At 42.5% G+C, this 26,585-nt stretch overlaps 1 protein-coding gene across 1 annotated transcript; it reads right to left on the bottom strand.

The window, feature by feature from the left end:
* Window positions 1–991: 991 nt before the first annotated feature.
* On the bottom strand, window positions 992–5,317 carry LOC147888032 (uncharacterized). Its single transcript, XM_087393971.1, has 6 exons — window positions 3,553–5,317; window positions 3,311–3,428; window positions 2,828–3,213; window positions 2,483–2,587; window positions 1,388–2,384; window positions 992–1,249 (listed from the first exon to the last, which is right to left on the bottom strand). Exons 1-5 carry the CDS (start codon window positions 5,109–5,111, stop codon window positions 1,493–1,495), a joined length of 3,060 nt encoding a protein of 1,019 aa, XP_087250097.1. The 5' UTR covers window positions 5,112–5,317; the 3' UTR covers window positions 992–1,249; window positions 1,388–1,492.
* Between the last annotated feature and the right edge of the window lie 21,268 nt (window positions 5,318–26,585).

Consider the following 26,585-nt stretch of genomic DNA (forward strand, 5'->3'; position numbering starts at 1 on the left):
TGACTCGATGCCGGTTTGACAATAGGATCTCAAGAAGCACGCTCAGTCAACAAGGATTTCTTAAGTGATTATCCTCCCCTCCTTGCACAACATACAAGGAACTTTTTAGTTCCAACTTCAACAAAAGGTGGATGTCAAGTTCAAGCATCAAGGAAACCCACAAGGCAACCTGCAAGGCACCATCTGTCAACGAGGGCTTCTTATCAGATAATCCTCGCGTCAACATACAAGGAGGCCTTCTTCCCTAATTTGAACTTCAACATAAGGGGATTCCAGGGCATCTGCCAACCCATAGCCATGACTATCTCTACATGGCAGCCATGCACTCCAGAAGTAGCCAGAACAATACTCCAGGGCAAGGCAGAACCAGCAGCAAAGGATAGGGCCCAGCCAGCGTGTGGATTTACAAACTCTGCTAATTCAGTGGATTTACAGACTCAATCATGGAACAAACTCAAATGCCCTAAAATCTACATAAAGAGCCTTCCCCTCATTCTTGCATCAGCTCCTAAAGCAAGCTAGTCTACAGCAACAGCCTACAGCGGGACCAGCAGAGCCTGATCTTCAGTACCTAGATGAATCCAGGAACATGCCCAGACTTATCCTTTGAAAACACAACAAATAGTCCAGTTTCAATCTCATGATAGTTAGGTAACCATCACCCCTTACAGTTTTATATACCTAGATGAATCCAGGAACATGCCCAAACTCATCCTTTGAAAACACAACAAATAGGTTACTCATGAGGTTGAAATACGTAAACTCTACCACGCACAGCAGGGACTGCTGGCTATTATAACATCCCCACCAATGTCATCAGCGCCCAACGGTGTGTGTAGACCCAAGTATAAACAAATGCTCTTATCCACACACCCATCCACACTTGAGCATCTGTTTACACAAAAGTCTTTGTACTTTGTTTCTGTCAACACTCCAGAGGTGAAGGGCAGACTCAGCTGTGACAAAGGCTAGCACTATAGAAGAAGGCTAATAAAAAAAATGGTCCTCATTCTCTACATTCAAGCTACAACTGTTTGTGAAGAATATAGTATTTCATGTTAGTCTCTCTCTCTCTCTCTCTCTCTTTTCAGAGCATGTGTTGGACAAGCAAGTAGGGTAAAATTTATGGCATGCACATGTGAGAGAAAGCTGGGGGATACAGTTAAAAATCCTTAGCTGCTCCATAAACCTCTTGAACAGATGAGAGCAAGGTGAAGTTTGCCGTGCTGAAATGATGTACCCAGGAAAGCTGCAAACAATCACCAACCAGTATAAGATCTATTTTTCTGATACTCGTAACTGAAAAGAAATGAGATTTCCTAAAGACCACCATCAAACTGTTACCCAAGGCTGTATGCTACAAAGAATGATGTTTAAGATACACTACCTGTTTAGTATCCTGAGATTCACAAAACCAGACGTCAGAGGCGAGCACAATCAACCTTGGAGCTCCAAGAGCCTCCTGTTCTTCAACTGTCTACTGCCCTCTTGCTCATCTTTTGTTTTTCCTACTTTTGCCTCTGGCTCCAGAGTGTTGAAAATGACCAGGACTTGAATCAACTTTTCTTTGGAGCGTGTCCTTTACCTGCCCTCTTTTTAAAGTTTTACCTTGAGCTTGCTTTTTGCTCTGACCGTCACATTCATCATTCTCACTGTCACTCCAATGAAATAAATGCTCTGTGCCCGTGCCTGAAGCAGACTTTGGCACTTTGGATCTACCTTCAGCCGATTCGGAAGAAACGCTTCCCACACCTACTTTTTTCTTGCTTGTTACTGTTGACTGTCCCAGTTTATACTTTCCAGCTGTGCACTTTCTTTGGGAATCCTCAAAACTTTCCCTGTCAGTATAAGCCTGTTTGGATGAAGCCTTGCCTCTGGAAGGCTTTGATGCCCAAGTTGTCGCCTTTTGTTTGCCTTCTTTTTCATTTTCAGCCCACTTAAATGAAGCTTTTGAGATCCTATGTCTTTTGGACCTCCATGAAGCCTGGGCAAGTGCTTCATCCTCTTCATCACTGAAATCAATGTCACTTTCAGTGTCTTGCATTTCCGATAAGTCAGATTCGAGGTTAGAATATTCGCCATCCTCGTCCGAAGCCTTATAATCCTTTTCAGCATCCTTCTTCATGGTTACCTCTCTTTTGGTCAAATTAGGCTTCCAAATCTTGCTGGCCTTTGGCCTATCGTGGCCCTGAGAAAGAGCTAGTGCTTTCGATGACATTTCTCTCTTAGATCTGGAGGATGGTGCTTTGTTGCATTTACCTTCAGTCTCCTCTATACTATGATCTTCAGGGAGGCGCTCACCACCAGACCATGCGACTTTAGTAGGACGTTCAGTTTGACATTCACGACAGGCTATGTTTTTGTTGAAATTCAAATACCTGCATCTGCAGAGCCAGACAAGATAGAGCACCATAAGATTATACGGTACAAGAAAGATGTTTTTAGGGGAAAAAAAGTAGAACATTAAAGCAATTTGGCTTACTTGGGACACTCCCAATCACCAAGAAGAATCTCCTGCTCTTGCCGTGGGCGGGGAACACCACATTCCAGACACCTTTTGTTTCGATTAAAATTCATAAAATCACAACTGCAACCCAGAAGAACAATGTTTACAGCTTAAAAACAGAAATAAACAAAACTTGCCACATCAAAATGTATTAAAATTTTCAAGTGCAGATGACACGGAATTCTCATTTCACACTCGGAAACAAAACAAGAGCAGATTCCACTCCATGGAAAAGTGGATTTCCCAACAACCTTCAACAGCACTCAAGTGCTGCAACTGCTTAAGGTTGTGGCAGCCTTCAAAATTGAAAAGGGAACTTACTTGGGGCACACCCAGTCACCTAGCTTATCAGGAATTGTAAATGTAAACTTCTTCCTCTTTGTGGAGGGGCTCCTTAGGCTTGAATCACTTTCAGAATCGTCGTAACGGGGGGGCTTCTCAAACTGTGATCCTCTAGGAAGCTCTTTAGGAAAAGCGGGATCCCTGGGAATCGCACTGAGGGTAAGAATCTCTTTCAATAATGAACGAACTGACAACTCCACCTCCTTGGGGTATGTGGTGGATGACTCTGCATTAGGCGAAGCATTTGCAGCAAAACTTAAAATGGCACGAACCACATCAAGTGTCCCTGCCGGATAATTTGCTTTCTTAGATGGCAAAAGAAATGCTCTGGGACAGTTCATTTTCATTTTGCATCTCTGGCAAACCTGATCCACATCATCTCAAGCCAACATTAGGAACATGCACAAGATACACACAATGTGCAGAACGAGACTCAAATAGCCGCTTCAGTTACACATATACCTCTCCTTCCACAATATCAAGATGTGCTCTCAGACGCTTGCAAGAGTTCGTTGCTTTCCTCTCTAAGTCTGGACAACCAAAATTGGCAAGCACCCTTAGATCCTTCCGTGAAAGAGACCTAAGATTTGAAAGAAAAGCAAAGTGTTATCGCGAGTAGCACCAACTTAGAGAGCTAAGAGGAGGGAGGTGCTCGAGTCATAGTTGCAACATTGAACATTCTGCAGACGAGTTTGAACTGATACCTAAAGATGTCGTTGCGTTCGCGGCCGAAATTAACAATTGCATGTTTTATGGAACCACGAGTCTCCAAGATGGATTTACCCTCCTCAGCCCACTGCTCTGACCCTTCAAAGAAATTCTCTGCATACAGATACTGTACCAATCCGACCCATTCAGGCCAAGGGTGATCACACCTAGGGTTCTCACCTGCATCTGCCTCTGTTACAGTTTCAATTTCGGAAGAGCTGTGCTCATCCTCCATGACCTTGATGAATTGCCGTGCAACATGGTCATTGTTACTGGAGACCTGCTTGTTTCTCTTGACAAAATCCTTGTACCCAGCAACCTCTGCTAAAATATTCGCAGCTTCCAATGCAGCTTTCTTCATCTCCTCAGGGGAGGCACGAACTTGCTGCCCAGGCTTTTCAGACACAACGTCTCTGAGCTCATTCTCCTTCTTCGCTTTATAACTTTTATCGGTACCCCTCTGCTGCTGCTTTCCAGTGATGCTAGTTTGCTGCCCATTTTTGCTGTCGGAGCCTAAGAGCTCGTCATCCTTCACCGTGCCAATTTTTTCCGTATTCCTCTTCTGCTTTTGAGACGACGTATTTCGCAGTCCTCTCTTAGTGTCTGAGTCTATCAGCTCGTCGTCCTTCGCGGTATCATTTATATCGGTACTCCTCGTCTGTTTTCGAGCTGTAGTTATTTGCTGCTCTCTCTTAGTGTCTGAGTCATTGTTCTTCGCCGTGTCCATTTTCACCGCCCTCCCGGATCTCTTACTGTCTGAGTCTATGTGCTCATCATCCTTCGGCGTTTCATTCTTTTCGGTATTCCTATTTTGCTTTCGAGCGGTGGTGATCCGCCCTCCCTTTCTATCTGAGGCTTCGAGCGGTGGTGATCTGCCCTCCCTTTCGAGCTCGTTCTGCTTCGGCGTGTCATTGTTTTGGGTTCCCCGGTTCTGCTTTCTACCGATGGGAGTCCGCTGACCTGTGGTACGGTCTGTCACTGTCGTCAGGGGATCCTCCAGCTCGACACCATCATCTCTGAAACCTAAACTTTCTAGAGTCAGCTGCTTGAGACTGGAGCCGCTACTGACGCCTTTGTCATCGGCACCGTTTTGAGGAACCCCAAGAACTTCTCGTGAAGGTCTCTTCAGGTTCTTTCTTATAGAAGAAGAAGAAGAATCCTTGGAGACTCCTTCCCCGTGCTGCAATTTCGCTTGCCCGGTCGGACTGGCATCAACACCGTTCTCTAGCCCATTTGCAACGCCACTCCCCAAGGCGTTTCGATTGAGGGGTTGGCTCTCCTCGACGCTCGAGAGAACCGCAGACGTGCTGCAGCTTCTCGCAAAGGAGCCGTGCAATGTGCACAATCGAGTAGAAAACGGGCGTTTCCCAACGTGAGAGCAAAATGTGGTGGCAATCAGAGAAAATGCAACGACATTCGGTCCTGTCTCCGTAGCCAGATTCAACCCGCACATCATTGGAAGCGCGAAATCGGCACAGAAGTGTTTTGGGAGAGCAAAGGGCGATCGCAAACGAGCGGACGCTTTGAAAGTGTGGAGGAAGAAGGTAGCAGCCATGGTGAGGCGCTACTGGTGAAGCGGAAGACGCATTGAGTGGAAGAAACAGAGATGATGCAACGAAAAACCGAATTTGTATCGAAAAACAGAAGCGAATTCTTGGATTGATGATGATTCTGTCGATCGAGGAGACAAGTTCAGGGAAGAAGAAACGCCATAGCGTGATAATCAACTCTGATAAGCCAGCCCATTTCAAAGCTCTGGGGTTTAGGGTTTAAGACCCCCTATCTTCTCTTCTCTATCTCTATTCTATTCAAATTTCATATTCTCACATAGAGACCTCGTTCTTGCTTTTGGTCACCCATACCACCCCACGCATCCATCTCGGTTTCTCCTATTGAGCACGCACCACCTCACCCGGTGGTTTGCAACGTCCCCATGCTTTTCTCGGTTTCGGAGGTTGCTAGGTTGCTACTTGAGCACCTGCTCTCGAGCATCAGATTACTCTGCTCATTGGTCAACCTTGATAGCATTAGGGTGGTTATGAATAGGCAAACAGTCGATTTTGATGCGTAATTCACAATGTTTTATATTAACATGAAGCAAGCATGTCTAGAATATTTGAATTGTTGTTAAATCAATGCATAACTGATAATTTTAATGCTAGAAAGAATGAAAACCCTATAACAGAATTAGAAATTGTATTTTTAGTAAGATGTTATTTAATTTCATGTACATGATTGCACAAAGAAATTACAAAAATGAATAATAAACAATATGAATTGTATTTCGAATGTTTGAAAATGAAGTCACATAAATGATATTATAATTTAAATCAAGTTGTTCCGCTTCAAGTAGTAATACTTTTTCTAGCTCGCAGGGTTTCCTTTTATGTTATTGTAACCCTTTGAGCTTGAGGTTGTGTCCATTTGTGCAATATACTGACGTTCTAAGTTATTCGCTTCGATTTTATTGAGAGTTGATGCTAGGATCTCCATCTTGAAGTGTTTGTCAAACGGTGTGTACCTATGGACATCGTTTAGCATTTTAAATGGTGGGTTAGTTTTGTGTCGATTCAAACGTCTTTCAATGTCTATAGTTTGGCCAATATATTATTTGTCGTTCCGTAGACAAGTGATGCAATAGATAAAATTCATTACCGATGTGCCATTTTTGCTTGACATGCCAGGCTCTGTACTTGTGTTGACCGTGCATACAATTGAATAAAGTATGAGAGAAAGTTAAAGTAATCATATGACGAAATATAATGAGAAAGAATCTTTTAATTTGGGTAGGGTTATACCTTGAGTTGTCTGCTTTTTTGGTTCGGGAAAGATTATTGTTGATGGTCCATAGTATTTCTCCGCGAATTCTGGGTCCACTTGGTATGTTGTCAATGTTTATTGGCCATTGGCCTTGTTGTAGATCATATGCATCCTTGAATTATTGTAATATGCTGTCGACAAGCTCTTCAGGTTCAACGTTGAACCCAAAGTGTAAAATTGTTATGCAAAAGGCTGATATTCCCTTTGTAAATTTATAAAGTAATACTTGTGCTTTTGTGCGGGGCAACAACTCATCTATGGACTCTTGTCCATTAGATATTTTTTGTATAATGTGCTTTATTAACCCATCTGCGAGTTCATTGCTTCCTCTTGGTAAATTTGCGTTACTTTAGCCATCAAGGGATGATATTGCTTGTATGAATCAAATCCAAAGATATATTCTTGTGGCCGTATGCTTGCTACGTTTGCTCTTCTCATTTGGTTATCATTGAAAAAATAAATTGCTCTCTTTTTTCTGTTTCTTTAGGGTGCGCTCTTCCTCATCGATTTTTTGTATAGCTTTTTGTTTGAATTGTTGGAAGAGCTAGAAATGAAAATGAATGTATGAATGAAATTGTAGAATGAAGTTAAATAGACTGAATATTTGAGAAAAAAGATTAATGCATGTATACATACCTCTTTTGTGTTGGCCATTTTTGTAAAAAGAGGCGCTTTTCGCATGGTCTGAAAAAGCCGAGTTATACAATGAAGAAATTTAGTATTTTTGGTTTACTTTATAGCCTAGGTTTGAGAATAGTTTTTTGAATTGTATAATTAGCCGCATAGTTATTAAAATTATTGTATCGAGTAATGGATGGCGTATGGATATTACCTTTATTTAATTACATTGTGGGCATAGTATATGAGGCATGGGCACGAAGTCAGTTGGTTTTATGCTACGCAAGATACGAAGATGTTATCAATGCGTCACTCGAGAGAGCATGACATACGTCAATCTTGAAGCAAACGATTCATGTATGACGATCAATTGTGTTACCTGTGGTGTCAAGCCTTGTGACTTGTGTCCAGTTATCGCATATGCAAGCGCGATTGGAAATGTTGTCTTGTAGTGCCACGTCTCGTTCAGGACCTTGCGTGTATGTTTGAGCATCTGAGTTAAATATTTGGTAATATGCATGTTTGAGCTCGCATGTGGAAGAGTTGATGGCATGAATATTTGTTAATATGCATGTTGTTTCGTGCCACTCGAGGCTGCTGCTCTGTTAGGAAAAAAGGGAGTTCATTTTGGGACCCTGAGAGAAATTCACAATTTCTTCATTTTTTTCTCTCTAAAACACTAAAATACGACATAACTCCACTGACGCGTGGTGTGGAATTCTGTACTTTTGACATCATTGACGTGTCCGGAGTGGGCCAAAACCCCTGGAATGACATTTGGAACACTGAAAATGGGCACCCGGAGGCCCGAAAAAGGCCAAAAAGGTCCCCAAAAAAAAGTGTACTAAAGAAGGCGATTTGGCAAGTTGGCCAATACCTTTTTGGCCTTTTTTAGGTCTCTGGGTACCCATTTTTAGTGTTCCGTGGCTAGCCTGTCAAATCGCCTTCTTTAGTACACTTTTTTTGCGGGGCCTTTTTGACATTTTTCGAGCCTCCGGTGCCTGTTTTCAGTGTTTCAAATGTCGTTATGAGGGTTCGGACACGTCGGTGATGTCAGAAGTACCAAATTATGCACCATGCATAAGATATAATAAAGTAGCTCAAGTATCTTCATTGAATGCAAACTTGACAAATTTCTTTTTTCTTCCTTTTTTATATTTTTTCAACGTTACGTTGGCCCTCCTTTGATTGGTGGAGGGCTATTTTCCTTCTAGGCTAAAAGGCCCCGAAATGAGTTTCCTTTTTTCCTAATGTATTGTCAAATAGATATTTTTATATTAACATGATTCTAGCACCAATCGCCACATGCTAAAGCTTGTGGAAAGTTGGGTCGATTATCCAATCTTGTAACTCTAGAATGGTATTTGCATTCGATATGACCTGTGCTGGCATCATCTGTCAAAGGCTGGGAACTATGATCTTAGTAGATTGTCGTTATATCACTATGCATCCTCCCTGTGTGTGCACAAAATAGTGGTCTTTGTGTCGATGAAATTTTGTGTGTCCTCGTCTATGATGATCATCTCACCGAGATAATGATGGATCTGATCTATCGGTGTTGTAGTGCGAATGATGTTCACGAAGATGGTGAAATTTGGATCTTCTAAGTGCAGAATTGAGGCCTGCATATAGTAAAATCTAGCCATTCTCTAGAAAGGTGAGTCGCTAATGTGACATTTATGACAATAGTCCTTCGGAGCAACTCTACATTTGCATACTGGTAGGAGTTGCTGTATGTCGCCAAAAAGAATTACCTTCTTAGAGTGGAATGGATCTAGGGTATTGTTGTTGCAGACCTCGCATAGCTGTTGGACCAATAGATGCATCATTTGGCATGTCATCATAGATATCTCATCGATGATGATGGTGTTTGCAGCGAGCAATGCAGAATAGCGGTCATCCGATTTGGAAAGTGTGCTACGAAACATCTCGTTCTTCTTCGCCAACTGTGCGAAGTGATGATGGACTATTGTCGTAAGGCGACTCAAGCATAGTGCTGCAATGCCAGTCATCGCTAACAGAACTATAGAGTTCCCATGTAGGACTTGATTATAAGTTATGTACTTGATCATGAATGTCTTTCCTGACCCAGGTGTTTCGCAACCAATATGGAGTCCTGCTATTGTCTCAACAATATTATTGTAAATAGCCCTTTGATCTTCAGCCAAGGTCGAGTTCTCCATCTCCTTGAACTCGTCTAGCAATTGCAAGATTCTTATGCAACTGATTTCAAGTGTGTTGTCGCTTAGATCTTCGCAAATGGTGAGGGAAGTATTCTTTAGTGCTCGTAAAGGACTCTTCTGCAATATCATGTTAGTCAATTGTTGTTGTTTTTCATCGACTAGCATATGAATCTTACAGTAACGTGAGACGAGCGTCTCGATGTCCTACTTTGTTTGGACGATTCCACGGATGTGACATTCGAGAAAGTATGATCCTGCTCGATTGTATGAGAGATCAATTCATGCTCATTTTTGAAAGGGATCCTTTTTAGTAGCTCATTGATAAAGAAGCCCTCAAAGTGGTGAGATGGACGGTAATTAGTGAAATGCACGAGTCGTACGCTTGGATATATATAGTTATTGAATGAGTCCATCATTGTGTGTTGCATTGTATTGCACTTTCATGCTGTGAATGACTTCCAATATTCCCCAAAACGTGAGCTTCTCCAATATGTATCGATAGGATGGATTAATGTGACACAGTAGTTTCGCAAGTACCTTTATCGAAGCTCGGCCACCCGTGAGAAGTCGATCGAGTATACAACCTCATGCAATGAATAGTGGGTACTTGCAAACACATCAATGTCTCCTCAGTCGGTGACGTTGGTTTGGATAACAGGTATGAGGAAATCATCTTCAGCTTACTAGTGGGTCAAGTGTCTAAAGGCCCAATCATTTGGCATCTTCCAAATTCAAGTTTAGATTCCCTACAGGCTCTGTCTTCATGGCGTACTTTGGCAAGTAGTATGAGAGACTAGTAGTTTAGATTCCCTACGGGCTCTGTCTTCATGGCATACTTTAGCAAGTAGTATGAGAAACCAGTGTTTGTGATCAATTGAATGTTCATGTGTCCTTGCCACAATAGCAACACTACAACATGGTACGACATGATGTTCCAGTGTTGTTGGCTTGGTCGGTAGTGCATCCATCGATGCGTCTACGGAATTAGAGATGGCTTCGTCTTTGTATGGTTTTCGAAAGTGCTAGAAATCCGTGGATCGATCTTGCAAGCGTTGCTGCATCTATGCATCTGCTTTCTTTGCACAAGCTTGAGCAACTTCATCTCCAACAAATGATGTGAAAGTTGTGAAGCTCGGTCTTCTTTGAATGGGACATGAGCATCTATTTTGTTTGTTACTCGCTCAACGTCATCATCATGTAACCATAGCATAATGTGTGCATGAAGCGACCCGTGACTCTGCACTTCATATTTGACTAAGTAATGCTTTACCCTTCCCAACAAGCCGTTGTCACTTAAGATGTATTGTTGTAGAAACTTTTGAAGTCTAAGGTGGAAAATCATCACACACTCGACGGGACAGTCTTGCCAAGTGAATTGTGGACTATATTGCTTGACGAGCTGTTCTAGGTCATCAAACTCTAACCATCGTGTATCCATCGTGACCTCATCAATTGTCAGCGTTAAGAATATGTGAGGTAGGCCCCACTCATCAACCATTGTCATTAGATCCTTTAAGTTCTTGTGATGCCAAGAGGGCGAACCTGGGATCTCATTAACTCCTCACTTGTCATGTTTGGTATTTCATGACGCTTTCGATCGATACCTCTTTGTAGAATAGCGGTTTGTGTCCCATGCGCTATCACAAATGCTTCGCGGACTTGGTACATTAGCAATAGGTATGGCTTGTATAGTGTGAATAGCGAGAAGAATGTCAAAATTCTCATTTTTAAGTACTCATGGAAGAAGAATTGGCCATCGTGTCCACCATGACCAAAAGAGAATAGAAATGGAAAAAGCACGCTCTCAATTGTCAACTCCTCGCTTTGTATCATGCCATTTTGTGTTGCAACGACTTCCCGTTCCATCAAATTTGTCTCTATATGTATCATGATTGTTCCAACTTCTCTCATCGCCAGCCTGGAAAATTTTGACTTATTTGGGATGTGGTCAACATGCTCTAGTATTGGCAAAGAGTTCTTGTCATGAGCACTACCCAGTGCCTCAAAGCCAGAGTGTTTTTCTATAATTTTTGAGATAACATTGTTGAGGAACCATCTCAACGTCATATTTTCGATATGTGCATAATACTAACCCAACAGAGTGCTATAAAGGAAAGGGTAAGAAACCCTAACCCTAACCCTAAAGGGGTTTGTATATATTTTACATTTTCAGCTAAATCTAGTGTACAATTAGTCATTTGTGGTGTGCTCTCTAGCTATGCCCTCTCTCCTCATCTCCACTCTTCTCCTCTCCTCTCTCGATATTTGTTCATGGTATCAGAGCTCCCTTGCCTTCTGCTGAGGCATTGCGATCTACGTGAGAGAGTGTGATAGATTGAGAGATCAAGAGATCGAGAGTTCTTGAGTGTTCTTTGTGAGGATTCTCTTCCGCTGAGAGAATTTCCATTCATCATGAGTTCATTGCTAGAGTGATTCTTGAGAGATTTCTTGCTTGAGCGATAGAGAGCTTTTGAAGCTCTATTTTATAGGGACAGAGAGAGGGAGACACCTCTTGAGAGGGAGACATCTCTTGAAAGGAATAGTCTCTGAGAACTACCCCTGACCCAGCACTACCTAAGCTTCTACAAGGCTCTATAGCTAGCACGCCAAGCACTCTCTACATAGAGAGAGATATATATATATAAGGAGCTGACTCCTATCTCTGATGCACAAGCAAGCAACAAGCTTCATACGGCGCGCCATCAACTCTGCTCCTACTTAGTCGCCATCAACACCTTCAATGCTCCATCTACATCAATCAACCGCCAGCTCAATGACTCTTAGCACCAATTGCAATAACTACCTACAAGCTCACCAACTTGGTAGTGCCTTTGCAACGCATCAACGAGCATCAACCAAATTCCACGAGTAGCGCCACAACAAATAAGGCTCTTAGCACCCAGGCTACCTACAACAACGTTCCTCGGCAAAGCTAACACGGATCCAACACAAACAAAGCCAACGCTGAACCCGAACATCTGCAAATGGCCCTCAGCAACTTTTTGCATGGCTAGCAGCTACATCACCAACAGTCCGCTATACAATGAAGGCAGAGACGTCTCTCAAATGATGACTCGACTGCCAAGCACCTCCAACAACGCATCAACAGCGAGCACCGAGCTTCCACAATGAGCTACGCTAGTCCCAATGACTCGATTTGCTAGGCAAGTACGACCAATGAGTGACGTAACCATCCACATAAGCTCTATCAGCAGCAGCAACCTATAGTGCACGGAATCCAGGAAATGAGTGACTATGATCGCAGACCCAGCTTCAAATGACGCCTCCACAATGACAGATTTTTGCCCATCGCTTGACAAAATCTTTGAAAGATTCCATCAGATATTCACATCAGCTGACACATCACACTTTTCCTCCATGTCACTAGCCACAGCATCAGGCCATGTCAGCATACCAGTTAAACTGGCCACATCATTTGACCAGTGCCATGTCATCTTGTTGACACCAACTACCATGTCATCATTAACTGCCACCTCAACATTGCCACGTGGCAATCCCCTATCAAGCACACACAGTCACTCCATATGCACATAGGTGCCACCTAATCGGTGCCCCAGAGGCACACCCCTTGGCAGGAACACTTCTGCATGTGACTCACCCTACCACGTCATCATTATGAATTTCACCCTTTTTGACCCCTCCACTTAGATCAAGTCGTATCTCTTGATCTAAGAAGAATTTGAGGGTGATCCAAAAAGGAAATGCTTGATTTTTGGTGCTCTACATGCTCCTCACATCACGCTTACATTTTGGTACAAGTATCACACACTTTTATGCCTCGATGACAAATCCACATCTCTTGCATGCACATTAGCCTCTACATCAACGCATCTGACCTAACACCTAAAACAAACAAAGAAAATGAATTATTTGCTGTATTTTTATCACTCAACAGTTGGTCTAGATCTAGATCAAAGTACATTAGATCATCCATAGTGGAGAGAACTCCAAAGCAGCCAATCAAAGCCATGCCCAAAAATTGCTAAATAGTTCCTCTCGGAGTCAGTCCCTTCGCTCACATGAGGTTTCACATCATCACATTTCTTGAAACTCGACGTTACACAGTTCAATGAGTAGACTTTAGAGTTTTTAGAGGCATTGACCTATTGATCATCAGTGGGTGGGTAGATTGCACATTTGTTCATTTTACACACACATGCCACTATTATAAAAATGATGATTTTTAAACTTGTTGTGCACAGAGGGATCCATTGTGAGAGGGGATTGAAGTTGCAGGAGGGGATGGAACTTGCAAGATGGCTGAGTGCAAGGGAGTATAATTGCAAAGAGTGTCCTAGGGAGTAAGATGGTTGACTGTAAGAGGTTATGCAAAAGGGTGGCATCAATTTAAGTAAAATGCACCACCGGGCGTGCATGCAGAGTAAGTAGCCGGCTGGCATGCATTGGATGCAAGGGGGAGTGTGCAAGGGTAGTGTCACTTTAAGAAGATAACAAATCACAATTTAATAATGTAATGATGATTGGAATTGAAATCACGATGACAACCATCGGGCTTACATGCAAAGTAGAGTGAGTAGCTATGACAACCATCGGGGAGCCACTGGGCTTGCACGCAAACACCACCAGGCTTACATGCATAGTAAATAGAGCGAGCTATTACCAATCCTCATGATGGAAACCATCTGGCTTGCATGCAAAGTAAGTAGAGTGAGCACCTATGAAAAGACAACTACCGTGCTTGCATGCAAGCACCACCATGCTCACATGCAGGATAAGTAGAGTGAGCCATTATTAGTCACGATGACAACCACCGGGCTTACATGCAGAGTAAGTAGAGTGTGTCATCACTCTAGCTTGCATGCACAATAAGTAGAGTGAGCCATTACCAGTCATATGCTAAGTTGCATTAATTCACACATTTTTTTTAAATTCGAAAAAATGCTTAAATTTGCATTTTTTACAATTTAAAATGTTTCAAACGTTTTTTCCCACTTTATTCATACGAATAAGCTATTTGTATGAATAACACAGTTTATTCGTACGAATAAAAGTAGTATAAAAAAACAACCACTCTCATTTTTGGTATTCGTACAAATACAATCACTTGCCTACCTTGCTACCTTAGCTACTTGCTTGCCAGCCCTGCTACCTCCTACTTACTTATGGTACCTACTAGCTCAGCCACCTTTCATAGGTACCTTCTTCACCCTTGTTTGTGACTGACACTCATCTCTCTTGCGAGAGACGTGTGTTGCAGTCTTTCGTTATTAATTAATGTTTGTTTTGTTTTGTTTTGTGTTTTGGACTAGCACTCATCTCTCTTACGAGAGTTGTGTGCTTTTTATATTAATTAATGTTTGTTTTGTATTGTATTTTAGTGTCTAGACTGGCACTCATCTCTCTATTTTTGTTAATTAATGTTTTTTTAAATTGTAATCTTTTTAATGTTTGTTTTGATTTATGTTTGAGACTGACACTCATCTCTCCTACGAGAGTTGTGTGTTGCAGTTTCAATTTTTATATAAATAATTATTTTTTATCTGAGGCTGGCACTCATCAAGTTGTGTGTTGCAGTCTTAGGTTGTATAGACATGTTTGTTTGTAGAAACTCTTGGGCTAGCAGTCATCTCTCTTAAGAGAGTTGTGTGTTGCAGTCTAAGCTTAGTGATGTTTTCATAGATGCTTACTATGGCACTCATCTCTCCCTTGAGAGTTGTGTGTTGCACTCTAATTTTAGAGATGTTTTCAAGCACACTTATTCTAGCACTCATCTCTCTCTTGAGAGTAGTGTGATGTAGTCTAAGTTTGATATCACGCGATCTGCTCATAGACACTTAGTCTGGCACTCAGCTATCCCTTGATAGTTGTATGTTGCACTTGAAGCCTAGTGTTATATGTGAAGACCATGGTTAGTCAAGGTTACACACTTATTTTTTGTGTTTTGATTTTCTGTAGTCTGTTACATGAGTTGAACTTGAGTTGAGACATTATACCTAGGTCATTTTTGAAACTTCTTGCATTGTTAATTGTTATGGCTTAATCAGTTTTTTATCGCACCTGGCATTGAATTATTTTTTGAATTCTGTGTTTGTAGCTTATTGCATATTAGATGGCTCACGCCGGTGAGAAGAGGAAGTCTCAACATCTTGATCTCAGTAAGACTCAGAGGAAGGTGCTAAAAAATGAGAATGTACACTTCTTAATGAATGTTAATCAGGACATCATTAAGACAACTTTCAACAATGGTGAAAGCGGTGTACAAAATCTGGCTAGGACAATGGTAGAGCATGGAGTGAGGACCTTGCGTGAACGATATCTAGATGTATTTCCATTAGAGTCTATAGATCAATTCATGCACCACTTCACCTTGGAGAGTCAACGATGCCTGGGTCAAATAGATGAGACATCACCTCCTATGACACGAAGTGGGAGGGTCCTGCTGTAGAAGCTAGGGTCACATACATTAAGAATGCATGGCGAGGTTTCAAAGGTAAAGGAACTGCCTTGTCCTCCCTTCCATCAATGCACCCACGCCCCCAAGCACAACCGTAGCCATAAGCATCAATGCATCCACCATAGTCACAAGCTGCATTGCATCCACCGTAGCCACAAGCACCACTGCAGCCATAAGCATCACTGCAGCCACGCCACACATATGCACCAATGCATCCACCACAGCCTGTCTCCCCCCGATCCCTTTTCCCCAAGTTCATCCATACCCACAAGCAGTTCCTCCACCGGTCCACGTCTCCCACACATGCACGCCCACATTTTGCAACTTCTTTTGCATCTCCGTTTGTGCTTCTTGCCACACACGTTGACCAATTTCCATCTCCTTCATACTCACCTGCACCAAGAATGCACAATCTATCTGCACAAGCTAACCAATTTCCATCTCCTTCATTCTCGCCTGCACAAGCACCACTCGCATCACATGTCCTGAATGAACGTGCACCAGTGGCAAGACCCATGCGACCCATACTACTTCAGCTACGTGATGTTCGATTCACACTTAATGCAGTTGTGGGCACAGGCACACGAGGAACTATCAGCATGTACAATATTTTTGTCGTTCCATTTGATCCACACACAATTTATGCATGTAAGGTGCTGAAACATTCTGTGCCTACCAATGTATTGAAGGTCAGAGCCTTGGAGGAAGCCATGTGCCTGCGCGATGTCGTACATCTGGGCATCATTCAAGCTATAGGTCTAGTCCATGATGATAGTCCAATGGTAATATTTCCGTTCTGGGATGGAAATCATTTGAAAAGATGGTTGACCTACCTTGGACATGATGGTGTGGGGGTTAAAGGTCACTGTGCCTTTACCCGGGTTATGTACAATACTCAACCATATATATAAATGAATGAAAAAGAAGATTAGGGTGTTCTGCACGCACCAAAAACTTGTGTGGCTCTCTGTTTCTCTCTCTCTCTCTTCCGTTCTACTTCCATTGAGAGCACTCTCAACTGGTATTAGAGCCCGGGTGATCTAGCTGAGCGTGTGTGAATGCGTGGAAGCTCAGCAGCTCTGTGGGAGGAAGGAGAAGCTCTATGGGAAACTTTGTGTTGAGAAATCAAGCTTCGTTGTGCATTTATGTCACCGACTTGTTAACTGCAGATGCGGTTGGTACACCGCCCATGAATGACAGCTATCTTTATGTACTCTAGTTCATGGCTCAGTTAATATGCCACCTTAGTTAGCTGAGTTTGGTTTGAGACCCACATATAGGGTTCATCTATTCCTTTGTACTAGAGTTCTTTTGGATTTCACAACTAAGAAGAGGAAAACTGTTTTTTAGCCTCCACCTTTGTGTGTATTCCCCCATTGTGTATGTGAGAAAGCCGCAAGTGAGACTCCTTCCTTCTCTCCCACTCTCTTTACCTGGTATCAGAGCCTGGTTCGTGGTAAGGAGCTCAAGAAAGCAAACCAAGTTCGCGGTGTCCTAGTAAGAGGACCAGTGTTGCTTTCCTTTTTTGAGTTTGGGAGCAAATCTCTGCAGGTAGCACAGCCGAAAAGTGTAAGAGTGCATTGTCTCAGATTGGGACGCCCTTCGCGGTGTGGCGAGAGGGCAGTATATGCTGCGGGTAAGGGTGAAGCCCTTGGGGACTTTATTTTTTTGATTCGAGGCCATTTCGGGCCCCGTTTTGGAGGCGGAAGTTTTCTGCAGGCACTCAGAAAAGCGCCCTATTTTTCCTGTGCGACCACTGTTCTACAGGTCGGTGAAAAGTTGCCGCAAAATTGCATTGTATGCCTGTGTGCAGAGATATTGGGAGTGACAGAATCATTCTTATTGCCTGTTGATGCAAAATCGTCACTAGGAAGTGACTGTGTGGTCAAATACCACTTTCGTCAGTTTTGCAGATTTGCCCTTGTGAGGCAGAAGCTGTGTTTTTTTGCAGTGACAGAATATTTTGCAGTGTCCTGTAATGGCGTCTGATTCTCTTTCACAGATTGTCACTCAAAAGCTTGACAAGAAGAACTTCCAAGCATTGAAGTTTAGAATGACGAATTTCCTTATGGGAAAAGGCTATTGGGAGCTCATTATAGGAAATGAAGAAGAACCAGTTCTTCCTAATGTTCCCAATCAATAGGAAATGCAGGCATTTAAAGGCTGGCATGAGAGAGCCAGAAAAGTTATGTACTGGCTGTCTATTAGTATTTCAGATTCTATGATTGTGCATATTCAGGATGCAAGCACGCCAAAGTAGGCGTGGGATACTTTGGCAAAAATGTATAGCACAAATACGCAAGCCAGGAAAATGCAGCTAAAGTAGGAGTTGCATAATGTGCAGAGAGAAAATATGAGCATCAATGACTACCACATGAAGGTGAAGAAGATTGCAGATGCACTTGCTTCCATTGGGTCGCCAGTGGAAGATGATGATTTAGTTTCTGTTACCTTGAATTGTCTAGGGAAGGATTATGCACAGTTCCAGACATCCATTGCCGTCTGTGAGAATTTTCCTGATTTTGAGGAGTTGATTGCTCTTCTAATTTCTGAAGAGCAGAGAAATGGTGGTGCATCTTCTTCATGAGGAACTTCAAAAGAAACTTTCTTCTACTCAAATGCTGGAAGACGTAGAGGCAGAGCTAGAGGAGGCCGATCTGGAGGCCGTGGTAGAAATCAGAATATGCAACAACTTCAAGAAAACCAGTCCTATGGAGGAGGACGTTGTAACTTTAGAGGCAGGGGGAGCCAAAGAGGTCATGGTGGATGGCAGAGAGGCCAAAATGCAAACAGCAATGTTGAATGCTACTACTGTGGTAAAATGGGTCATATGGTTAAAGACTGCTATAAAAAGCAGAATGACATCATGACTAGAAAATTGCAGCAAGGCAATTATGCATCCTCTAGTAGACAAGGTGATGACAGAAATGAGCATCTGTTTATGGTGCATCACATGATCAATTATGTGAAAAGTGCAGAAGAAAGCAATGATGTTGGTATGTTGACTCAGGTGCATCAAACCACATGACAGGTCATGCAGAATGGATGCAGGATGCAAGGAAAATGGAAAGACCAGGATTTGTGGAGACTGGTGATGATACTGCACATCCTATTGTGCAGATTGGTAAAATTCCTTTGTCTATGCAGGGTGGGAAAAAGAAATACGTGTCTGATGTATTTCATGTCCTGAATATCACCAAGAACCTGGTTTTTGTTGGTCAAACGGTTGAGCAGGGCTTGCAAGTCATATTTAATCCTCATGGATGCTTTGTTGAGGATATGAAAAATAAAGGTCGCTTGATAGCAAAAGGAAAGAAGAAGGGCAGGATGTTTACGTTGGATGCGGCCATGCCTGAATTGAGTGCAGCAATGTTTGCACATGGGACCGGTGTAGTTGCGGATATTGATATCTGGCATAAACGCATTGGTCATGTTAATGTACAGCGACTTAAATTAATGCAAGCCCAAAATATTGTTGCAGGATTGCCTAAGTTCAAGGTTGCAGAAATGCATAAGATATGTGAAGAGAGTAAGAAGCCATTGGAATTAATCCACTCTGATGTGTGGACTACTAAAGCTGCATCTATTGGAGGCTGTCATTATTTTCTCACCTTTATTGATGACTACAGCAGAAAAGTTTGGGTGTATTTTATGAAGAAGAAAAGTGAAGTGTTTGGGCATTTCAAACCTTTTAAGGCTATGGTTGAAAAAGAAGCAGGCCTGCAAATAAAATGCCTAAGGTCAGATGGAGGGGGAGAGTACCTCTCAAATGAGTTTGCAAGTTTCCTGCAGGAGCATGGCATAAAGCAGCAATATTCATGCAGTCATACCCCACAGCAAAATGGACTTGCAGAAAGGAAAAACAGGCATATTGGAGAGGTATCTCGTGCCATGCTAAATGAAAAAGACCTACCAGATTATTATTGGGCTGAAGTAGTTGCTATAGTAGTCTACATAATGAACAGTACTCCCACTGCAGCAATACATGGCATGACGCCAGAGGAGATGTATAATGGTAGGAAACCAAATATTTCTCATTTGAATTGGTTGCATTGCCTATGTTCATGTGCCAGATGAGTTGAGATTCAAGTTGGATCCAAAAGCTGAGAAGTCCATCTTTATTGGTTATTCTCTGTAGCAGAAAGGGTATAGATGCTATAACCCTTCTACTCGTAAGTTTACAGTGAGCAGAGATGTTGTTTTTGATGAGATGAGCAGCTGGAATAAACCAGTAAATGTGATTGATGATGTAGATGCACAAAATGGTAATGTTGCACAGAATTCACAGGCAGAATGAGATCACGAGAATCTCCTCAAAAAAATGCAGATAGTGGTATGCAGGTATCACGAAAAGGGAAAGAGAAAGTAGATCAGCCCATGGTTGATGTGAATGCAGGTCACTCTTATGTGGATGGTGAATCCAGTGGGTCAGAATAGAGCATTGATGATGAGTTGGGTATTCAATCTGTTGTTACACCTGGAGTAAGGAAGACCAGAGATGTTTTGAGAGCACCTGGTAGTGAGCCTACTTTGCGCAGGTCTACCAGAGCTAGGTATCCTATGGATAGGCTGAAATGTGATGGATTTACAGCCATTCACTATGCCTATATGGTCAAAGTGATTCAAGAACCAAAACCCACTTCTTTTGAGCAAGCCATGGGAAAAGAAAAATGCGAGAAAGCATGGATGCCTTGGAAGCAAATGCTACATGGGAATTGGTGCCTTTGCCTAAAGACAAGAATGCAATTGGCTGCAAGTGGGTTTATAAGGTGAAGCACAATGCAGATGGTTCAGTGAACAGATACAAGGCAAGATTAGTTGTCAAGGGGTATGCACAGACATATGGAATTGATTATGAAGAAACATTCAGTCCAGTTGCAAGGATGGCAACCGTAAGAGCAGTCATTGCTATGGCTGCATCAAAGGGATGGTCTTTACATCAGATGGATGTAAAGAATGCCTTCTTGCATGGTGATTTGCAAGAAGAGGTCTATATGGAGTAGCCACTAGGTTATGTTCATGCTGTTCATCCTGAGTTTGTTTGCAGGTTGAAGAAAGCCTTGTATGGCTTGAAGCAAGCACCCAGAGCATGGTTTGACAAGATAGGACACTATCTTGTCACTATTGGCTTTCAAATTTCCAAGGCAGATTTCTCACTTTATGTGAGAAAAACAGAGAAAGGTATTATGCTGCTTGTCATTTATGTTGATGATTTGATCATCACAGGTGATAGTGATGAAGATATCCTTCATGTGAAAATGCTATTGAAGTAGAAGTTTGAGATGAAGGATTTGGGAGAGCTGCATTACTTCTTGGGCATTGAGGTGATTAGATCACCAAGTGGGATATGGCTCTTGCAGAGGCAGTATGGATTGGACATGTTGTCCAAATATGGGATGATAGGTTGTAAGCCTATTTCAGTTCCTTTGGAGCAGAATGTGAAGCTGAGCATAGATGCATGTGAGCTTCTGGAAGACCCTACAGACGCATAGTAGGAAGTTTGATTTATATGACTATTACCAGGCCAGATTTTGACCTATGCTGTTGGATTGGTAAGTCAATTTATGCAGGCTCCAAGGAAACCGCATTTGGATGCGACTAGACGCATACTCAGGTATGTGAAGTCCACATTGCAGTATGGACTATTTTATGAGACTGGGGTTCATATACAATTGCATGGATACACTGATGCTGATTTGGCTGGTAGTATTTCTGATAGACGATCTACCAGTGGATATGTGTTCTCTTTTGGGAGTGCTGCAGTCACTTGGAGCAGCAAGAAACAGCCTACAGTTGCCTTGTCGAGCACAGAGGCTGAGTACAGGGGTGCAGCAATGGCTGCATGTGAGGTAGCTTGGTTGCATAAGCTACTTTATGATATGCATCAGTCTATAGATGGGCCATTGTCATTTATTGTGACAACATGAGTAGTCTACACTTGGCAAATAACCCAGTCTATCATGCTAGAACAAAGCACATTGAGGTGCATTATCACTATGTGCGGGAGAAGGTTTTACTAGGTCTTATTGACCTAGTTTATGTCAGCACAGAGGATCAGGTGGCTGACATATTCACGAAGGCATTGGGCATAGAGAAGCTGCGCAAGTTCAGAGACCTGCTTGGTGTGTAGGAATTGGGATTGAGCTCGAGAGGGAGTGTTGAGATATCAAGCTCCACTCGTGATATGCTAGGGTGACCGTTGTTTATTTATGTCACCGATTTGTTAGGTGCAGATGCGGTTGGTACACCGCCCATGAATAATAGCTGGATGACAGCTATCTTTATGTACTCTAGTTCGTGGCTCAGTTAGTATGTCACCGTAGTTAGTTGAGTTTGGTTTGAGACCCACATATAGGGTTCATCTATTCCTTTGTACTAGAGTTCTTTTGGCTTTCACAACTAAGAAGAGGAAAAATGTTTTTCAGCCTCCACCTTTGTGTGTATTCCCCCATTGTGTATGTGAGAAAGCCGCAAGTGAGACTCCTTTCTTCTCTCCCACTCTCTTTACACTTTGCGGGTGACTTTACTTGCATTTGAGTGCGTAGAGTCCTTGAAGGAACCTTTGGAAAAGTCACTTTGGTTTTACGAAGTGGTTTTGAGAGCCTGTTAAGTGTTTTCAAAGAAAAAGTCGTTTTTTAAGCTTTTCCCTGTTCCGTTCGACAACAAAGACTCCGTATTGACTTGTAGAGGCAATCATTGCCTGCTTTTGGTGTCCATTTCACTTCAGGAGCTTGGAAACACCTTCATTCTTGAATTTGGCATCATTTCGTTGGATTTTTGACTCACTGTGTTAGTTTCAATGTTTTTCCGCCCGGGTGTTGGAACTCAAGTTTGGAGCAACCATTTGCAAATCTGTCAGTTTTGGTGGACTCAGGAGGTCTTAAAACTTCTATGTTGCTCATCATTCGCACTCCGATGGAGTTTACAAACAGTTCAATTTCCAAAAACGTTTCTTAGTCCATGTGTTGGACCCAGTGATTGGGACCACGGTTTCCAAAACCGTATGTCCCATTGCGTTCTGGATGCCTAAAAACCCCTATCTGTCAGTTCTTGCATGATTCGGTGGAGTATTTTTAGAGTTATAGATCTCTGTGTATTTGATTTCATCTCTCTGTTATGCATTTTTCATTCTAAGGTTTTGAAACCTTAGATTTATGCCACATGGCAGTGGATAAGTGTTGACTCCCATTTCTCACTCATCGGTTGGGATTTTGGAGATCCAGCAAAAGAGAGATATTTGCAAATTGTCTTGCTGAGTCTGATTATGTGATGGCGCCCATGTTTTGAGGCATCTCAGGTTCTATTTTCAGTATCGGTCATTGCCATGGGACCATGATTTCTTGGGCATACCTTATGCAGATCACTCTGGTTGCAGTTTAAGCCATGTGCGCTCATTTGTGGTGTGCATTGGGTTGTAGTGAATGATTTATAGGCCATTTGGATGCATTGCAATCCGTATTAGATGCGTTAATAGGCCCAGATTGCCTTGTGGGATGCTATTTTTTATGGACGCTTTGCACATGGATGCTATTTTATGTTGAGGGACAGCTTTGACACATTGCAGTTGATGCACTGATAGTGTTATGCTCTCTTGGATGAGATATTGTTGATGCATATGCCCATGGATGGTGTTTATGCTTGAGCCATTTGGCACTTATTGGCATTTTGGATTGCCATTGCAGTTGGCATTTTCTTTTGGGCCAGATTTGCTCATATGGATGCATAGTACATGCACATGAGTCAGCTGTATCTTTTGATGCTTTGAGCTTTGAGTTTTGGTGATATTTCACTCTATTGTGGCATACACATTTGGGTGCACCTGGTATTTGGTTTGATTCTCTCTTGCAGGCACTAGCATTTGGGATTTTGCTTTATTGGCATCATGGCATCCGCTTCCATGTCTGAAAAGGAGTTTTTCAGCATTAAAAAGTTTGATGTGACAAACTTTTCTTTGTGGAAAGAACAGATAAGGGATGTGCTTATTCAAAAGAAGTAGATAAAACCCTTGCAAGGGATTGCAGCTAAGCCTGCAGCTATGTCCATAGATGAATGGAATGAGTTGGATGCATTGGCAAAGTCTACCATTAGACTTCATCTTGGGGAGATAGTTTATTTCACAGTACTCACTGAAAAGACTACAGAAGCTTTATGGAAAAAGTTGTGTGTTACATATGAGAAAGAGACTGCCTCAAACAAAGTCTATCTCATGGAGAGATTGTTTGAGCTGCACATGAAGGAGGGAGTATCCATAGCTTTGTAGTTGAATGAATTTAATATCATTTTCAGTCAGCTTCAAGCTCAAAAGCTGAATTTTGATGTGGAAATGAGGGCAATATTTATCTTATGCTCATTACCATCCTCATGGGATACTTTCCGTACTGCTATCAGTAACTCTGCACTTGGTGGAGTATTAAACTTTGATGATGTGGTTGGTAGCTTGTTGGCCGAGGAGATTAGACGGAAGTCAATGGAAGGCAACAAGCAGGATGCAGCCATGATGCAGCCTTAAATGTGCAAAGGGGCAGATCACAGTCTAGGGGGAAGTTTCAAGAAAGAGGGAAGTCCCGTACCAAGCCCAGGGCACAGAACATTAAGTGTCACTATTGTGGCAAGAAGGGCCACATGAAAAAGGATTGCTACAAGCTTAAAAGAGAGCAAAAGGATAAGGAAAAGAATACAAATTGGGGTGCAAATCAGAAGGAAGAGAGTCCAAGGGAGGACAAAGAAAAAGTGAAGATCGAGGAGATCAATGCAGTCACACATGATAATGACAATGACATTCTCTTCATGTCTAGTTTATCTGTAGAGTTGCTTACCACTTCAAATGATGCATATTCCCAGGATTAGATTTTGGATTCTGGTGCTTCATTCCATGTTACTCCCCATAGGGAATGGTTCTCCACTTATGACAGTGGAAAGACAGGTTGTGTGCATCTTGGAAATGGGTATGCATGTGACATAGTGGGAGTAGGTGACAAAGTTTTCTTTTGCAAATGGGTCTGCATTTATTTTGAAAAATGTGAGACATGTGCCTAAGCTGACCAAGAGTCTCATTTCAACGGGTTAGCTAGATGATGCTCGTTTTCAGACCATCTTTGGTTCTGGGAGTTAGAAAATTCAGAAGGGCTCTATGCTTTTGGCCAAGGTTGCCAAGTGTGGAACTTTGTATCCCTTACATGTATCAGGGGTGTTTGATCATGTTGTTGCAATAACCGAGCAGCCAAGCACTTCTTTATGGCATTGCCGGTTGGGCCATATGAGCCAAAATGGGATGAAACTCTTATGCTGTTTGGGTTATGTACCGCATTTAAGTTTCTCTAATTTTGAATTTTATGAGCACTGTCTCTATGGGAAGCAGACTAAATCAGCCCATAAAAGAAGGGGAAAGAAAGAGTTTGAAAAGCTTGATTTGGTGCATTTAGATGTATGTGGTCCCATGCCTACACGATCATTAGGCGGGGTTGAATACTATGTGACATTCATTGATGATGCAACTAGGAAAGTGTGGGCTTATGCTATAGCTCGGAAGAGTGATGTGTTCCAGGTATTTCAGAAATGGCTGGCCTTGGTTGAGAATCAGTCAGGTAGAACGCTTAAATGCCTATGGACTGACAATGGTGGAGAGTATCTCTCTCATGACTTTGAACATTTCTGTGATACATGTGGGATTAAGAGGGAGCTCACATCCCCTCGTACTCCAGAGCAAAATCTAGTTACAAAAAAGATGAACCGTACCATTCAAGAAAGGTTGCAATGCATGCTCTCCAATGCAAGTCTTTCTGGTGGTTTTTGGGCTGAGGCAATGAAGACTGCAGTGCATGTGATCAATAGATCACCTAGTAAGAGTTTGGATGGTGGTATTCCTGAAGAGGCATGGAGTGGCAAGAAGCCCTCTTACTCTCATTTGCATATATTTGGGTGTGAGGCATATGCACCTGTGCCAAAAGAGCTTCGAAAGAAGCTAGATCCTAAGTCTAGGAAATGCATCTTTCTGGGTTATGGTGTAAGTGGAGAGATGGGCTATCGTCTCTGGGATCGAGAAGCAAAGAAGATCATATGCAGCCATGATGTAGCCTTCAATGAGAAGAAGATGCATAAGGCACCCATGAGGGATGTGGAAATGAGGAGAATCACTTTCCAGGACATGAATCCACCTGCATATGTTGATAGACAGCAAGCTGTCCATGCACCAAATGTGCAAGAAATGGTACCACCAAGTACTCCCACAGGTATACAATCAAGGGTAGATGATGGATCATCTATTGGTGGAAATAATGAGCCAAATGTGGCTGATATGCAGGTGGGACAGCAAGCTGAAATGCCCTTGAGAAGATCGTCTAGAGTGTTTAGACCACCTGATAGGTTTGCTATGTGATGCTTACTGATTGCGGGGAGCCTTCTTGCTACAGAGAGGCTATGATGAGCGAGGATCAATGCAAGTGGGAGTATGCTATGCAATCAGAGATGAGTTCACTTATGAAGAATAAGACTTGGGACTTGGTTTCTTTGCCATGTAAATGGGTCTACAAGATGAAGGTCACAGGTGATGATGTGCCTAGGTACAAGGCCCGTTTGGTCGCTAAAGGGTTCAAGCAAGAGAAGGGTGTGGACTTTGATGAGATATTCTCTCCGGTTGTGAAGATGACCACACTTAGATGCATGCTTGGACTAGTGGCATCAGAGGATATGGAGCTTATGCAGATGGCTGTTAAGACAGCTTTCTTGCATGGGGATCTGCATGAGGAAATTTACATGGTGTAGCCGGAAGGCTTTGAAGAAAAGGGCAAAGAGCATTTAGTTTGCAAGCTGAAGAAGAGTCTCTATGGTCTTAAGCAAGCGCCTAGAGAATGGTATCAGAAGTTTCATGCTTTCATTCAGTCCCAGGGTTTTAGAAGGAGTGAAATTGATCACTGCCTCTACTAGCACTATATGTGGATGATATGCTATTGGCTAGCAAGAATACTTATGAGCT

The sequence above is a fragment of the Dipteris shenzhenensis genome, chromosome 22, assembly GCF_047967505.1.
Source record: "Dipteris shenzhenensis isolate YYH24624 ecotype China chromosome 22, Dip_SZ_1.0, whole genome shotgun sequence".
NCBI lineage: Eukaryota > Viridiplantae > Streptophyta > Polypodiopsida > Gleicheniales > Dipteridaceae > Dipteris > Dipteris shenzhenensis.